Below are 19089 nucleotides of genomic sequence, written 5' to 3' on the forward strand. Positions count from 1 at the left end.
AGGTCTGTGTAATAGGCTTTCAATCAACACTATTGGTCTTGAAGACTGATGATAAAAGCCTGGATTTGGAGGGCTGTAGGAAACTATTTATCTTCACTTTGACCCCATAACTTGAGCAGCTAAGAATTGAATGTATTGTTTGGCTTAAATTAAAAACCAACAAGAATTTTTAAACCGCTATCATTCTGTTTAACCGAATTCCCTACTGGAAACAAATTCTCCAGTTTCAGTCCCTTCAGGAGATTTAAAGACAATTCCACAAGCCCACACTTGCCTTGCATTATTCCTTAGGGTTTGTCTTTTCTGTAATCCAATGAAAGGTTCAGGGGGAGGGGGAGGGGAGAGGCCTATGTAGTATGAAACAGAGGCAAACAAAATAAAATAAAAGCTGAGTCCCTTGCCCATTGTGATAATGTCCAAAATCCCCTCAAGCCAGACAATCTTCATATATTACTTGAGTGTATAGTATGGAAGAAAAGATTTCAGTTGCAGGATAAATTGGATTATTAATGAGAGAGCTGGGAATCAATGAGATGTGGGTCTCAGATCTCATGTTTACAGAAATTATCCCCAAAGCAATTTCAAATCTAAAGAGTTTCTCTATTTGAAGGTCAGGTAAGATTTAGAATTAAGGGGCTTAAGAGCTGAAAAATATTTAAGAGATCATTTAGTCTAAAGTTTTCATTTAAAAAATCAGGTAGGTGAAGCCATTCAGTTAGTCCCAAAAGGCATATCAGGACAAAAGTCCCAGGTCTCTATATTTCCAAAGGCTCATGGTTTGTTTGTCCTAGTGTGTGGAGCTGGCTTTTTCACAACAACTATGGCAACAGAAGACTCTCTTTACAGGCAAAGCAAATTATGTTTTAGAATTTAGAACTTGGTTGTAGCACTCCAAAGACTGAACAAAATGCCGTCCAATGAAGTAGGTTGATGTGAGTTCGGGGAGTAACTATGACTGAAAATTGGAGTGAAGAGACAATGCTCATAGAAAATAAAACAGCCTCATTTTTAAGATATAAAATATGAACCTTTGAAATAACATTTATGTATAATGGTAAACATATCTCCTTTTCACTCTAGCATTTAATTATTTTAGTATATTCTCCTTGAAGTTCATTCCAAATTATATGCTTTATAATTTTTCCTTTGTTGTCTGTTCCTCCTGAAAATGAAAAGAGAAATAAAAAGTCTGTTTCTAAATAATCCATACATATTCAATATAGGTCAGAATTAATTACCACTAATTAATAAGCAATTAATTACTGCTTGAAGATCTTCAGAAGGAAGGAATGATAGTAAACACAAAAGGTGAAACTGAATAATATTATATGGAAGCAGTTTTAATGCAGAAGGCCAATGTAATTACGTGTTATCAAAATACTATGGCCATTTCTGATCAAATTATAAGACAGTAAACTCAGATGAGCATCCAAATTTGACATCTACTACTTGTATGTTACAAAAAGACATTACTTGCAGGTAGGATCATAATCATTTGTCTCCTAAATGTGTTCTTGGTGAGGATGCATATAGATAGTTGGTATTGGATCTATGAATAGATTTTGCCTCTCGCTCCTACATTTTATGTCATATGTCAGTCATATGAAGATGAGAAGTATGATTTATATGTGTTCCCATAACTGTTGCCCAGTCTACTTTCTGTATTTGTAAAAATATCAGTCACTAAGAGCATGATTTATTAGGGAATGTTACTGATTTTTTAAGACTAAAAATAATATAATACAGTTATTGGAAATTTTATGATATCCTTAGCAGTTTTTAGGCAGTTGCCACAATAGTTCTTTGGACTGAAGGAATGTCAATTGTACTCTTAATTAAGGAAGGTACACATGTGGAAATGCCTTGCACTGAACAAGTACAATTAAAGTTCATTTGTAAAACTCACAAGAAGTTTATTGTCAACATAACTCAGAGTTCACAGAACAATGCAAACAAGACACTATGGCAGGCTGGTGAAAAAATACATCAGATTTAATATTTCTGGACATTACTGAATTTCCATTTAGTGTATTTTTACTGCCCCAAATCATACCATTAATAATTTCATTCCTTTTATTGTATAGTTGCTTCTATTTGGGAAGGCTTATCTAAAGCAGACAGACATAATGAGTTCACAGAGTGTGAATTTATTGGTTGGGTTTTTCTAACATGGCAAGAAGCTGAGTAACAATGTGTTTGAATAGAATGTAGGTCTCTGGGTACGCAGATACAGAAAATAGTGAAAAGATAGGAAAAGGAGTCCCAAAATACAAGTGTAACTCTGTAGGAATTTGGGGAAGGGTAAACACTTGAAGGTCCATCACTGAAAAGAAAGAATAGGATCACAGTGCAGTGCCATGGAGATAAATCTCCCACAGTGTTTGCTCTAGGAAGGACTGAATGATTCCTTCAAGTGGACCATGTCCAGGTTTTCACATAAACAATCACATGCCATACATCATAAGAGTTCAATAATGTGTAGCTTCTTAAAATGGTAGTGTACCTCTTTACCTGCAGATACCTTCTCTTACAAGGATGTTCAACATCAATCCACATTTACTAAGCCATCATTACCCCTAGAGTGTCTTCCAGAAGTGGTCTTTGATCTCATCACACCTGTTCTGAACTCCCTAACAGAAATTTCTATGTTAAAAAAGTGAATGAAACCTAAATTCCAAAATGTAATCTTACTTTGGTTGTTATATAATTTCGGTTTATAGAGTTCTTCCCCCACTATTCAGGAACTGAGATACCTATTTAAAATTATTAAAAATAAGAGGTCAAGCCCATTGTAAAACCACAATCAAACGTAACATTACATAAGCTTTAGCTCATTCTTATTTACTCTTGAATTTAGTTTCTTTTAGGTATATCTTTGGAATTCCTCCTTTGATCCTTGCTCTGTTACCAGCAACTTCATCTGATTGTGATATTAAAGGTAAAGAAGGTAAAGAATATGAGAATATTCTAGTGATCAGCTTCAATGAATTGGTATGTGCTTGTTTTGTTTTTCTTACATTTTTGCTCATTGGGAAAATATCAAATATACTTTTGGTATGTCATTTTATAATCAAGTATCCATCTATATTTTTGGACAAAAGTGAAATAACTACTAAATAAGATGTAATGAACTACTACCTAAATATTTTAATAGTTTCATCGTTATATCATTATGTCCTTTAAAAATAAATCTTTCCTAGACCCTAAGACCCTCACTATCCATTTTGATTCTTTAACCCTTTATGACCAAATTTCTTATAAGCGTTCATTATTACACCTGCATTTCCCCACTTCCCCATTATCATGTTAGTCTCTATAGATACATTACATTAGGAGAGGATGAATAACAGAGTGTAACATCTAGAAGTTAAGGTGTACAAAGGTGTGTACATGCATATATATGCATATATATTTTGTACATATGAATCATATGTAATATCCTTTAAGTTAATTTTTATTTTTATAAATAATTTTTAATTAATCAATTTTATATTTAGAGCATATTTGGATTTATAGACTATTTGGACAAAAAGTAGAAAATTTCCATGTACTTCTTCCGCACAGTTTTCCTTATTATTATCAGTTTGCATTAATGTAGTACATCTGTTAAAATTGATGAACCATTATTAATACATCATTGAATGAAAGCTTATAGCTGACATTAGGGTTCACTGTTTTATACAGCTCTATGGGGTTTGGTAGACTATAATATCATGTATCCATGAGTATGGTATGACATAGAAGTAGTTTCACTGTTGTAAAACTTTCCTATGCTCACTGACTCATCCTTCCCCTTCTCCCCCTGAACTCCTGGCAACCGCAGATTTATTTACTGTATCTAGTTTTTCCCTTTCTAGAACATTATGTAGTTGAAATCATGCAGCATATAGCCTGTTTAGGCTGCATTCCTTTATTTAGAAATGTGCATCAAAAGTTCTTCCATGCCTTTTTGTGGCTTGATAACTCATTTTTTTCTTATTGTATAATAATGTTCCATTCAATGGATAGGCTATGGTTTATCTACTCACTGATGGAAGGATGTATTCTGGTTGCTTCCCAGTTTTGGCAATTATAAATAAAGGTTTCTATAAACTTCCATGTGCAGTGTTTGGTTGAGAACATTAGTGTTCTACTCATTTGGATAAATATCTAGGAGTCTGACTGCTGAATCATATGGTGTGTTAGTCGGTTTTTCCTCACTGTGACCAAAACACATGACAAGAACAACTTAGAGGAGGAAAGATTTTTTTGCTCATGGTTTCAGATGTTTCAGTCAGTGCATAGCTGGCTTCATTGGCTTGGGCCTAAGGCAAGGCTGAACATCATGGTGGAAGGGTGTGGCAGAGGAAAGATGCTTTGCTCATGGTAGCTAGGAAGAGGAGAGAGTGAGAGAGCAAGAGAGAGAGGGAGAAAAGAAGGGAAGGAGCGAGAAGAAGAAGAAGAAGAAGAAGAAGAAGAAGAAGGAGGAGGAGGAGGAGGAGGAGGAGGAGGAGGAGGAGGAGGAGGAGGAGGAGGAGGAGGAGGAGGGGGAAGAGGAGAAGAGAGAGAGATAGAGAGAGTGTGTGTGTCAGGCAGGGGAGTGGAAGAAAGAAGAGAGATAGAGAAGGGGGCCAGGAACAAGATATACTCCCCAAGGGCATGCCCACAGTGACCTACTTCCTTCAACCATGGCCCACCTGCCTACAGGTTCCACCTCCTCCCAGTAGTCCATTCAAATTATTAATACGTGAAATGGATTAATCAATTGATAGTGTTAGAGCCTCACATGCAATCACTTTTCAAAAGTCCCACCTCTGGACATTACTGCATTGGGGACCAAGTCTTAACACATGAAATTTGAGGGGCATTCTAGAGCCAAAACATAACAAATTATAAAATTATGCTTAGCTTTGTATAAAACTGCCAAAGTGTTTTCCAAAGTGGCTGCACCATTTCACATTCTCCAAGGAGTTTGTTAATAATGGTCTTTGAGATTTCCTATATTGATAATCATGCCATTTGCAAAAGTTAATTTTCTTTTATGGTTTAAGAAATATATCAATACAATGTGATATATTGATTTAATATGTAATCAGTCCTTTTCATGGTTAAAACTGTACATGACAAAGATAAATCCTATCTCAAATATTCATAAAATGGGAGAAATTATCTTATCTGTTCCTTCCTTCCACTCTTTCTTCCTCATATTTATGTTGAAATGGTATGATGTCCTGGGACATTGAGAGTTCTACCTCTTGGAATTTGAGTTTGGGGAAATTCAAGATAATGCTGAACACTACCACAAAGATGCCTGACTTTCCCCCTTGACCAGAAAAAAAAAAACATAAACACTAAATAGTAAATGTGCAATTTATACTTCATGCTATTTTTGATAATACATTAAGTGCTCTGAGTAATATTTTGATTTAGAGTAACATTTCTCATTCAATTTTATTGGCTGGGCAAAGAACCAAATAGTATTTCAACAACATTTACAAATAACTATGTGTGTAAAAATCTGGAAAGGTAGACACACACACACACACACACACACACACACACACACACACAGAGCGAGATAGGGATGCCATCAGATATTCAAAAGGAGAGGTTTATCCAGTGGATTCATGGCACATTTTTTTCTGGAAACATAGAGCATATTATCTAATTAACACACATAACCAGAACAAGAGCAACAACAGCAATGATATTATTTTAAAAAAGCAAAGCATGGCTACTCTTCTCCAGATTGATTCACAAGACATGGAAGAGGACCCAACTGATCGGTCCAACTGAAAAGTGCCATTATAGTCATAAGTATACTTCTGGAAAATAGGAGTTGATAAATTCTAGGAGAGGAGAAAGAAAGTCAGAAAGAAGGGTAATTCTTTGTGAACATATGTAGTCATTCAATTCCTCAGCATTTGCTAGGTGCTTCACAGACACCAGCAGGTTTAAGTCTCAGGGACACCATAATAATACTAATATTAATGGTGTCCTTCTAATGATTAAGTGATTTACATATGTCAAACTATTTCCTTACAATACTCCTATGAGAAAAATACTCTTATTACTCTCACATCACAAAGAAAGAATCTGAGATCAAGGGTCACCAAGCAGCAGAGCCAGGATCTTAGCCCACGCACCTCAACACCACAATCCTGTTTCCCAATGGCAATCTCTGTGGTAGTTTAATCATTCTTCAGACCTTTATTTGAGGCCTGATATGTGCACATAGAAAACCCTCTTGTTCAGGTGGTGGTAGATTTGGGAATGCATTTAATGGTAAACCAGGAATAGATCCTTCTTTGAGAAGCTCACATTTGGGTACTGCATAAGTTTTGGTGGTAAAGAATGCAAATGGTAGCTTTAAAGAAAAGAAGAGCAACCACCACATTACTATTGCAAACAGATTGTTTGTGGGCAAAGCTTGGAAATGAAGAAGCCATAAACTGTGATACAACACAGATCAATTTGAGCTGAAGGGAGAGTGCATGTTGTGGGGTATCTAACATATTTAGATAGTATACCTTGTTAAGCCTGCACTTCCTATACAAATTTAGCATTTATTTATATACTACAATATTCTCAGGGTAACTTCTATGTACATTAATAATGATATACATAAAAATAAAGATTTATATAAAATGAGATTAAAAAACTAGATAGATTTGCTAACATTTTCTTCAAGTGAACATGAAATAGAGTTATAGTAGTAAAAATGTGGAAATGATTCCAACTCTAATTAGGAGTCCCAACAGAGCCCAGGGTAAGGATGAGATTCATTCTTTCTACTTAATGCAGAGGGAAAGAAAGTTCATAATAAATGATAAGGTGCCTTATTCTATGTGATCTGCCAAATATGGAGTGCAGATTTCTAGAATTGTAGTGACTAAATTAAATAGAATCAGCATTTTATGTTTCTTGGTACATATTGCCAAATTATTTTTTGGAAAGAATGGATAGATTTGTAATTCTTATATCAATATATGATATCATCACTCTTGTCAGCTCTTATTATTTTTACTTTAAAAACCACCTGCAAGGCAATAGAAAATTTACCTTTATTTGAATTTATATTTCTTCCAGTGTTAGTGACATTGGTTATTTTTAAAGTTTTTTCTTCCTATCTATAAAGTGCTAATTTAAAACCTATAAATAAATAGAAGGAAGAACAGTAGAACAGAGGAAAAAAATGAGGGAGGAAGGAGGGGAGAGAAAATACAGGAGACTGGATTGGAACAAATTATATCTCATGCTTGTATGATTGTATCAAAAGGAATCCCAATATGATGTATAACCATAATGCACTATTGGTATTGAGATAAAATTCATTCTTTTAAAAATCATAATTCAGTGACTTTTAGTATATTCAAAAGTTGTATAATCATCATTGCTATCTGATTCCAATATATCTTCATCACCCAAAAAGAAATTCTGTACCCATTAGTAGTAATTTTTCATTCCTCCTTATTAGCCACGGGCAAACATTAGTATGCTTTCTGTCTCTACAGATTTCTCTTTTCTGGACACTTCATAGAAATGGAATCATACAATATGGAGCCTTTTGCACTGGAATTCTTTGAGCATAATGTTTTTAAGGTTCATTCATAGGATAATGTATTGATAATTCATTTCTCTATGGCTCAACAAAATGATTTGTATGGAGGTGCCATATTTATCCATTCATCAGTTGCTGGACATTTGTTTCTTTTTCTTTGCTATTATATATAATGCTACTATAAATGTTGGTATGCGAGTTTTGATAAAAAATTTTTTGAGATCTAGGAGTGGAATTGTTGAGTCATATTGCTATTGGCCTTTGTTGTTCAGAGATTTTTAGTTACTGCTTTGATCTCATTACTCATTATTGGTCTGTTGAGATTATCTATTTCCTCTTGATTCAGTCTTGGTAGGTTGTATGTGTCCAGGAATTTATCCCTTTCTTTAAGTTTGCCAATTTGTTAGCAAATATAATTGCACATAGCATTTTCTTATGATGTTTTATGTTTCCATAGTATCCATTGTAATGTTTCTTTTGTCATCTTTGATATCATGGACTTGGATATTCTCTATTTTTCTTAGCTAGTCTAGCTAAAGGTTTATCATCTTAAAAAAAATCATTTTCCTTGATCTTTGTTGTGTTTTAGTCCTGATGTCATTTATTTCTTCTCTGATCTTTATTATTTTTTTTCCTCCTGCTAATCTGTAAGTTGATTTGTTGTTGTTTGTTGTTTGTTTTGTTTTTACTTTGAGGTGTGTTATTAGTTATTTAAAATATGTATAATATTTGAAAATAATTTCAGTGTATACATTCATTGCTATAAACTCTAAATGCTGCTTTTGATAGATTCCCAAGTTTTTGATATGTTGTTTTCATTTGTTTTATGAATTTTTCCCTTTTTATAATAATAAATTCTTCACTCATAATTTAGAAATGTTGTTAAATTTCCATGTATCTACATAGTTTTTTCATTGTTCTTCTTGTCATTGAATTATATAGTTTTATTCCATTGGGGTCTGAGAAAATATATGACATGATTTGAATTTTTAAAGATTTGTTAAGACTTGACTTATGTCCAAACATATGGGCTATCCCATATGAAAATCCATTTGCTGGTGAAAAGAATATATAGTCTGGTACTATTGAATGAAATGTTCTATAAATGAGTGTTAGACCCATTTGCTCTATAGTATGTTTTAACTCCTGTGTGTCTTTGTTGATTTTCTGTCTGGATTATCTGTTCATTGATGAAAATAGGTGTTGAAATCTCCAACTATTTTTGTATTGAAATCTGCCTGTCCCTTTAGATCTCATAATATTTGTTTTATATATGTGGGTGATCCAATGTTGGGTGCAAATATGTTTATAATGGTTTGAACCTTTCATCATGTATGACTGTCTTTGAATCTTTTTAGAGTTTTTTATATAAAGTTTGTTTTATCTGATATAAGCATAGCTACTCCTGCTCATATTTAGTTGCTGTTTACATAGCCCTTTAAGTCTGTCCGTGTATATACTAGTGAAGTCGGTTTCTTGTAGGCAGCATATAGTTGGGTCTTGCTATTTTTATCCATTCAGTCAATTTATGTCTTTTGATTGTTAAACTTAATCTACATACAAAGTTTTTTATTGTTTTGTTTATTTTTTGTTTCTTTCCAATTTTTATTAATCTTTTTTTTTTAATTGTCTAAACTACTGTATCCTCAAGTTTAGAAATGCATTCTTCAGTTTGGCCTGATGTGGAATGCTCTTACTTGTATTTTTAACTTAATTTAATTTGTTGAGGTTTTCAGCTCTGATTTCTGATTATTTTTATGATTTCTATCTCTATTAAATTTCTAATTCATATCTTTAATGGTTTTTCTCACTTTATTGCATTGTCTCTATATTCTCTTATATCTCACTGAGTTTCCTTAGGATCATTAGTTTAAATTCTTTTTCAGGCATTTCATAGATTTCCTGCACATTTGGATCTATTTCTGGAGAACAATTCTGTTCCCTTAGAGGCACCATGCTTCCTTGCTTTTTCATGTTTCTTGTGTCCATACATGAATGTGTGCTCATCTGGTGGAACATTCAAGTCTCTCTATTTTATGGAGTAGCTTTTGTGGGAAAAATTTTTTTATTCACATAAGATACAGGATATCAATTGAAAAGATTGTTTGAATTTGGTTCTAAGTGAGCTCAACAATGTAACCTACATTTGATTTATTCAAGTATAGACAATGTCACCAGTGTCTACTAGTGACTCAATAGTCTAGATTGCACCTTTTCATGAAGATAATTGTGTGACTTTGCAGTAAATGTGGGTTTCCAAAGGTGCATGTCCTTAGGTCCTGCAGAGTTAAGTGTCAATTGTTTCAGGCTTATGATAGCAACAACCATGGTCCTGGTGGCATGGGATGTGGAGATACCTTTCCCAGGGTCTCAAAAGCAATTATTGTTGATGTCAGGTGTTGTGGCACCTTCTCCATGGTCCTAGAACCACAGCATATAAAGGGGAACATTCCCAAATCCTGCAGGATGAACACAGCTAATGCTGGTATGTGTTTTTAACAGGCAACTGTGACCTTGGGATTGTGGAACACAAAGAGGACTTCTCCATGTTACATGAAACAGGCAAAGGTGATTCAAGGAATTTTGACACCAGCATCCCTAGTACCAAAGCCCTGGGATGTTGAAAAGACCTGTACTAGGTCTCACAGGGCAAGTTCAGGTGATGCTGGAAGTTGTGACATTCTTGGAGTTATAGGATATATATCATATATATATATATATATATATATATATATATGAATAGTCACCTCTTTCTATTTTATGGAGTAGCTTTTGTAGGAAAATAATTTTTATAATATGTATAAGTGTGTGTGTGTATGTGTGTGTGTGTGTGTGTGTGTGTAATCTTCCCTGGGTCCAATGTGATATGTGTAGTTGATGCTTGGACTTTAGCAATGGTCCTGAAGCTGTAGGATATAAATGCATACTGTACCAGTTCCTGAGAAACAAGTGTGGATGATTCTGGTGTTTTCTGGCACCAGGAACTGCAGTCCCAAGGCTATGGGCTATGGAGATTTTCCTGGGTCCCACAAGATGAGTGCAGGTGACTCCAGGGGTTGTGGTGCTAGTTGTTACTGTCCTGGAGTTGCAGAATGTGGATAGGAATACGCTCCTCAGAGCAAGTGTGAGTTGCATCTGACTGTGACATTGGTAGCTGGTCTCCTATAGCTGTAAAAGGCGGTGGGTTCTGTCCTTCACTCTATGGAATATGCACTGGATTAAGTCTTCTGGTGACATCAGGGAGCTGACTACTGGGCCTTAAGGTAGAATAGCATCTAGCAGTGAGTTGTAGCAACTCGGATTCTGAGGATTGGAGGTTACTGCAATGTGAGTTGCTTCTTTGAAGCAAAGCAGTAATTCAGACCCCAGTGAGCTCCCCAAACTAGCTTTAAACTCTGGAAGAACTAGAATTCTGCTGTCCAAACTTCTGGTCTGCTGCTATTGTGGGGGTTGCTCATGCCTTTCCTTCTACCTTTTCCCAGAAATGTGACGTTCCCCTACAACCAGGGGACCAGGTTTTGCAGTATGCTTTGTTTCTCTTTCTATGTTGCCTTTCTGACTATCCATGCTATTTGGAGTTCCTGACACTTCTCTTTAGCCATTTTGGATTCAGCTCCTTTATGTTGAATATTTTGGTTAACTATCAAACTCTTTTCAAAGTTGTTGTACCACTTCAATCTTACCAGCAGTGTGTTAGGGTTACAGTTTACCTACATTCTCACACAACTTCTTGTTGTGAATTTGTTATTCTAACCAATTTTTGTGGGTAGAAAGTGGTATTTCAGAGCGATTTGCATTTCCTTAATGATCAGTAAAGTCAAGCATCCTTTAATTATTGTTCATTATTACCAGACATCTGTATATCTTCTTTGGAGGAATGTTTATATGAATCCTTTGTTCAGTTTTAAGTCACGTTATTTTATTTTTATTTTTACTTTTCAGTTGTAAGAATTCTGTATATATTCTGAAGATGAGAACCTTATCAGACATTTCAAATTTTCAAACATTTTCTCTCATCACATTTGCTGTCCTTTAACTTTCCTAATAGTGTCTTTGAAGTATAAACTTTTTTATTTTGATACAGTCAATTGATCTCTTTTTTCTATTGTTCATGCATTTGATGCCATATCAAAAAAATCCATTGCCTAACCCAAGGTCACAAAGATTCTTATGCTTATTTTTATTTTCTAAGAGCTCTATAGTTTTAATTCTCACTTTTAAGTCTTTGATCATTTTGAGTTAATTTTTATACATTATAGGATGTAGGGGTCCAACTTGGTTATTTTTCATGTGTCTACTCAGTTGTGCTTTTCCATTTATTGAAAAAATAAGTTCCCCATTGAATTGTCTTGAAATTATTGTTGAAAATCATTGGAACTTAAATATATGGGTTAATTTCTGGACTCTTAATTCTATTTCATTGATCTACATGTCTAGTCTTATGTCACAGTCTACCCTTATGACACAGTCTTTATTATTGTAGCTTTGTACTTTTTCAATTCAGAAAATTTTCTTCCAACAGTGCTTTCCTTTGTTGAATTGTTTTGACTATTATGTATTCTTGTCATGTGTATAGATACAATTTCTAATATTTATTCTTTGTATTACATACTTTTTTAGATATTCTCTTGTGCAATTGCTTTAGAATTAAATGCAATGTAAAGTTCCTTGGTGATATATTGTCCCAGTGCAAGCATTAAGCCACAGGCACTGCACATAAGTAAGCAATGCTCAGCCAGTAGCACGGACAGAAGCAAGGACAGATCGTAGAGAAGAGGTGGGAAACTTAAGAATATTCTTTCCCTTATAGCACTTAAGATTCTTCTTCATTTTCCCATTGACTTTTACTGATATTCCCATTATCTGGTAAGTACAACATATATTACTTTAAATTCTCTGTAATTATTTTGTATGTTGACAGCTTTTTCCAATATTCACTTTTTTCTCTTGCTTTTGATGTACAGATTTTTTTTCAATGTAATTACATCCATATGATAGAATTGTACAGGATACAAAATATGCACCAAGGTGAGAAAGGTCTTCCCATTACGAAAGAGGCCAGATAAAACTACACAGTGGACAGAATTCTTAAATCCTAAAATACACCCAGGTGTTACAAAAAGGGATAGGAGATAGAAGGGATGAAAAGGAATAGAAGTATACCCTGCCAGAAAGTATACTGACAGGGTGCCACTGGATTATAGAATATATGAACCAAGACCTTCAGAGAAGGCCTGACCCTCTGAGTATCAGACCTACCATATCAAGGAATTTGGACTTTTCCCTAGGTATCAGAAAGTCACTGAGGAGTTTGGTAGGAGGATAAAGAGAAGATACTGAATATATAGGTGCCATAAGAATGGAAATCTTTGTCTTTTGCATTCAGTGCTATACTATGAGGGGCTAGAAATTTTAATAAATGTTTGATCAATGGATGGAAAACAAAATGACATTATCAAGTTTTTCATCTTGTAACATTTTCTGGAACCTTGTAGATAATTTGTGAGGCAGGACTGAAAACAATAGTAAGCAATTGAAGTAATTTAGGTAAAAATTGTTGCTGGGCATGAGCCAAGACTCATAACTCTAGGGTGCTTCTGAGTGAGCTAAAAGGCTTGTTAAAACAGATGGCTGGGCTCCACCCTCAGAATGTCTCACTTTTGAGGAATTTCCATGATCTTAGAGGCCTACTAGGTAACATTTCATCCCCCCTTCCTCATATGAAAAGAATTCATAAATTTAGAGGAAATACTTGAACAGCCTCTGATTATAATCTGATTTCTAAATTCTCCTGCGTCAGGTCTACAAAGTCATTTATTGCACACTGTGGGTATTAGCTGTTTTGGTTTGGTTTTCAATTTTTCAGTATTTACTTCAACCATAGTAACAAAGTATAAATAATACAGAAGAAAAAACTGCCCAAACCATAAATTCAATTAAGAATTCTTTGAAGTTATACATTTTTTTAGAATACATGATTACATATCCATTAAGGATCAGTAAAGTAATATTTTGCAATGAGTACTACATTTTCAATGATATCCTTAATTAGATCACTTTTCTGTGAAACAGCACTGAAGCATAGTATGAATGACATTAGTAAAGGATCAGAAGACCTAAATTGTTATTAGCTTTGCTATTAACAAGCACTGTAATCTTGACTGTCTCATTTAACCCCTTTGGGACTATTTTGTCTCCTATGAATGTGGAATAGGAACCCTGTCTAAGGTCCTTTCTAGTGCTCAAATGTTTTTAGAATTTTAAAAAAATTAATTTTTTTCTTCTTTTTACCCTCCCTTCCTTCATTGTCTTATTTACCTCCTTTCTTAAATATTTATTGATACCCTGCTATGTGCAGTGCTCCATATCTAGAGGAACGGAAGGAGAAAGAGAAGGAGGGCCTTGTAATGTATCTGCAATGGACATATTCAGGGAACCTAAGTGAAATCTACTCAGAAATGCTTGTTTTATAAAGCTAAAAACAAAAACTGTATTTTCAGAAGAAAAGACTGTCCCTTTCCTCCTTAAATACTTGTGGTGCCTTTGCCAAACATAAATTGACCAGAGGTACATAGGTTTCTAGACTCCCAATTTCTATTCCATTGAGCCATAAAGTTTTGATATTATAAAGTGTGAATCCTTATGCTTTGTTCTTTCTTTCCAAGATTGTTTTGGTTATTTCAGTTTCCTTATAATTCCAAGTGAATTTTACAATCTGTTTGAATCTTGAATATCTCATTTAAGCTCTTTGGGACTCTTTAATCTCCTATAAAAATACGAAGAGGGATCATTTCTAAAGTCTTTTCTAGTGCTCAATATGTTTAGAGAATGAAAAAAATTACATTAATTCTTCCTTCTTTCCACCCTTCCTTCCTTCACTGCCTCATTTACCTCCTACAAAGATGTCAGCTGGGAAGCTGGTAGGGACTGTGTTGCACCTTTAAAGCAATTTAAGGAGCACTGTCTTCTAAATAATGCTTAAAAAGGCTTATGATCTAATAAACACAGGATGTTTTCCCATTTATTTAGGCCCCTTTAAATTTCTTTTAATAATCTTTTGTGATTTTCAGACTATAAGTATTTCAGTCAGCTCTTTTGCTGCTGTGACTAAAGGACCTGATCAGAACAATTATGGAGAAGGAAAACATTTATTTTGGGGCTTATGGTTTCAGAGGTCTTAGTCCATCAAAGGCTGGCTCCATTACTCAGGGCTCAAGGTGAGGATGAACATCACAGCAGGGGAGTATAGCAGAGGGAAGCTCACATGATGACCAGGAAGCAGATAGAATGGCCTCCCCTTGCCAGATACAAATATATACCCCAAAGTCACACACCCCAGTTCCCACTTCCTCCACCCCACAACCTACCACTTCAGTTACCACACAGTTAATTCCTATCAGGGGATTAATTCACTGATGGGGATGGGGTTAAGACTCTCACAGCCCAATCCTTTCTCCTCTGAACCTTCTTATCTCACACGTGAGATTTTGGGGAACACTTCACATCCAAACCATAACAAAGGCTTATACATCTCTTGTTATATTTATTTCTAAGTATTTTATTATATCCTATATTATGTTTTCCTAATTTGTTTTAACATGACCTGTGATTACTACTTCTGTACATTTTTTGCATACTTATGTAAATATGTATCTTATTTCTTCATACTATCCTAGCAGTATCTGTAAGGACAAATTTTATGTTTGATTTATTTATTTTTTAATTTCACAGAATGCTCAGCACAATATTATTATTTTTTCCAAATATTATGTGAATTGAAAATTAGTAACATAAATTATCAAGGACGCAGAACTTGTTTCAAATGGGCTAGAAAGTATTTTTTTTCTTGAACATGTTTCTTTGGAAATTAGTTATGAGTCAAATATCAGGTACTTTTTTATGTTAACCTGTTTAATGTTAGATAATGTTATTTTATCCATAAAACTTTTTTGCCTTAACCTAGCTCATATTACTGCATTATGTAACTCAGTCACCAAAACAGAGGCTGTTTCAAAATATAATGCCTGCTAGAAATGATCACTTTCTAGGAATGACTCAGTCTAATCACAGTTGCATGAAAGATTGTCTTGTTATAAGATCTAATTACTGATAGATTATGTTAGACTTTTTAAACATCCAATGTCTTAAACTCTGACTCATTCTCTATTCTAGGGCCCTCACAGATTCAACTTCCATCTTTGCACTGATGGATCTCAAATAGGTTTACACTTTCCCCATGAACTCAAGAACCATTCAATTCAAATGTCATTTAGAAATATATACCCAGTTGTAATGTGGCATACCACTCATAATCATTAACTAACACTTTAATCACTCTTAGCCTTTTTCACTTTTTATTCTCTAAGGTAATTAGAATGCAAATAATAATAAATTCTGGCAGGGATGTTAGGGGAATGTGATGTATTGTTGGTGGTACTACAAATTAGTACAACCACTTTGGAAAGCAGTATGAAGATTCCTTAAAAGACTAGGAATGGAACCACCATATGACCCAGAGATACCACTCTTTGGTGTTTATCCAAAAGAATTAGAATCAGCATACTATAGTGATACAGGCATATCAATTTTTATGTCAGCACAATTCACAATAGTCAAATTATGGAACCATACCAGGTGTCTGTCAACACATGAATAGATAAAGAAAATGTGGTACCTATACTCAATGAAGTTTTACTTAGTCATATGAAAGTTCAATGAAATTTTGGCATTTGCTGATAAATAGATAGAACTAAGAGAATATCATACTAAGTGGGGTGGGGGGGAGGGGAAAAATATAATAAACATCATTACCCTATGTAAACGTAAAAAAAATAAGTAAATTAAAAAAAAAAAAAAAAAAGTAACACTGGAAGTCAAAAGATAATGAAATGCTGCCTTTGAATTTCCAAAGCAAAATTATTTCTTATTTCAAATTTAATTCCTAACAAAGTGCACAAATAGAATGAAGACATTTTCAAACAAGCAAATTTTCAAAATATTTATTTTCTACCAGAACTGTGCTGGACCATGTTGGAAGTTGTGTAAAAGGAAGAATAAATAATATTTTTTGAAAATAAAAAAAAAAAAAAAAGTGAAATAAGCCAGATTCAACCATGCAGATGAAATGATGTACCCCATTTGTATACAATGAATCAAAATGCAGTTTAAAAAAATTAAAAGATAAATAAAAAAAGAGTTAAATATTTTCTCTCATATGCTGGAGCTAGACCAAAATAAGAAGAAAAACAAAGATAAGGAGACCCTATGAAAATAGAAAGGAGATTAATGGAGTACAGGAAGAGGATAGATGGGGAGGAAGGAGGGATAGGAAAATAGAGGAACGTGGAATGAAATTTATCAAAATATGCTATGTACATGTATGAATATACTATAGTAAATTTCTACTTCATGTATATTTATAAAGGACAAATTTTTAAAAATCTATAAATAAATAGAGGGCAGACAGAAGAGAAAGAGGAAGTACCAGGAACTGAAGTGGAGCAAATTATATTCCATACATCGATGATTATATGAAAATGGACCCAATATCATGTGTAACTATAATGAAAATATAAAAACATTTTAAAATTTCATACCTTTCTATCTTTCTCCCTTAATACCTGTGGGGATTTTGTCTTGCATTTCATTCGTTTACTAACAGAAGTGGCTGAAGAAAGATCAAATTCTTGTCAAATAAAACTTTTAAAATGTTTATGAATATACTATATTCAAATAATTAACAGAGAAAAGATTTAAGTTGACTAAAATAAAAATTAAATTGTTATTTCATCAAGTTATGCTACATTATAATACATATTTCCAGTGTATAAAATTGGGAGCATGATCAAGTTGCAATTTCACAAAGTATCTTTCCTTTTAAGAGTTGAGTCTTTTTGTTTTATGAATATTTTATCTAAAGAAATGAAGGGAAAATACACCAATTAAAAGAGAGTATCTGAGTGGATTTACCAAAAAAAAAAAAAAAAAAAAGAAAAGAAAAGAAAAAAAGGCCTAACTACATGATATCTATAAGAAACTCACTTTGAATACTAAGGCATATATAAATTAAAAATAAGGGTTAAAAAATGAGATACATGTTAATACTAATCAAATTTGAAATAGCCCTATTTATTTCAGACAAGCCAACCTCAGAGTAAAGAAGATTATCAGGGATAAAGCAGGACATTAGATAATAATAAAAGGATCAATTTTCTAATAAGGCAAAAGAATCCTTAATGTGTATGTGCCTAACATCAGCATTAAAATCTGTAATGCAAACATTGATAAATTGCATGGAGAAATAAATAAATCCACCATTAAAGTGGTAAACTTCAATACTCTTTGTCAGTAACTGACAGATTCAGCAGACGGAAAATCAGTAAGGACATAGTTGAATTAAAACCACCATAAATCAACCTGATCTAATTGCATTTATAAAATATCTCAACCACAACTGCATAATACACATTTTTCACAAGTTCACATGGAAAATTCACAATATTGATCAGATCTTGGACCATAAAACATATTAAATTCTTAAAAATGTATAACTCATAAATTAAAAGTGTGGTCTCAAACTAAATTGGAATTCTATAAAATCAGAAAAGTAGATGAAAATCTCAAATTATTTTTTGATTAAACACACCTATAAATAACATATGAGTCCAAGAAGAATTCTCAAATGAATTTAATAATATTTTGAACAAATGAATGGCAGCACTTAGACTACTGAATGGCATATATTTGGAAAGAGGAAAAATATAAAATCAATAAAAGTGTCCACCTTAGTAAAACAGAGGAAGTCAAAACTAAACTAATCAGAATGAAAGAAATAATAAAAATAAGAGATAAAATTGAAAACAGGAGATATTGCACACTCATGGAAAGGAAGATTAAATATTGATACCTATTCTTTTCAATGTGATTAGTCAAAATATGCAAGTTATTGTGTGGATTTTTACAATCTGATTTTAAAGTTTATATGGAATATAAAAAGGCCCCAAATAACTACACAATACTGAAAGAGAAAAAGTCAATGAATTGACACTGACCCCCCCAAGATTAAAATCTACTATAAAACTACAGTAATCATGTAATGTGTTATTGATGAAAGAACAGACAGATCAAGATAAATTAGCCTATTTTTTGTTTTTCTGCATTTTTTAGTTCATTTAGTTATATATAACGTTACAGTTCATTCTGACATAATTATATAAGTGTGGAATATAATTTGCTATAATTCAGACCCCAGTAATTATAATTTCCCTTTCCCTTCTCTCCCCCATTCCCTTTTCCCTTTCTCTACTCCACTGATCTTTCTTCTACTTATTTACATATTTTTAAAATTAGTTCCCTGTGGATACACATAAAAGTGAGGTTAACTGTGGTATATTCATATATATATATATATGTATATATATGCACACACACACACAAACACACACACACGCACACACACAAGAAAGAAAGTTTGGTCAGGTTCAGTCTTCTGTTCTTCCCTTTTCCCATTCCTCCTCCTTCTGCCTCAACCAACCCCCTTCCCCTACTCC

General features: G+C 33.6%; 1 protein-coding gene and 1 long non-coding RNA gene across 5 annotated transcripts in view; one reads left to right on the forward strand and one right to left on the reverse strand.

Annotated features, from left to right (window-relative positions):
* Il7 (interleukin 7) overlaps positions 1-19089 on the forward strand; it is a 73560-nt gene that overhangs the window by 3025 nt on the left and 51446 nt on the right. For all 4 annotated transcript variants that reach the window (XR_007108358.1, XR_007108356.1, XM_047550126.1 and 1 more), the window contains exon 2: positions 2858-2991. Coding sequence is in view for 2 of the 4 variants with exons in the window: in XM_047550126.1 (XP_047406082.1) it covers positions 2858-2991 (134 nt within the window). In the remaining 2 variants the exon portion in view is untranslated. The remainder of the gene's footprint in view (positions 1-2857; positions 2992-19089) is intronic.
* On the reverse strand, positions 986-17209 carry LOC124983164 (uncharacterized). Its single transcript, XR_007108361.1, has 2 exons — positions 17137-17209; positions 986-1162 (listed from the first exon to the last, which is right to left on the reverse strand). It is a non-coding gene; the product is annotated as an uncharacterized LOC124983164 (long non-coding RNA).

The sequence above is a fragment of the Sciurus carolinensis genome, chromosome 1 (genome assembly GCF_902686445.1).
Source record: "Sciurus carolinensis chromosome 1, mSciCar1.2, whole genome shotgun sequence".
Taxonomy (NCBI): domain Eukaryota; kingdom Metazoa; phylum Chordata; class Mammalia; order Rodentia; family Sciuridae; genus Sciurus; species Sciurus carolinensis.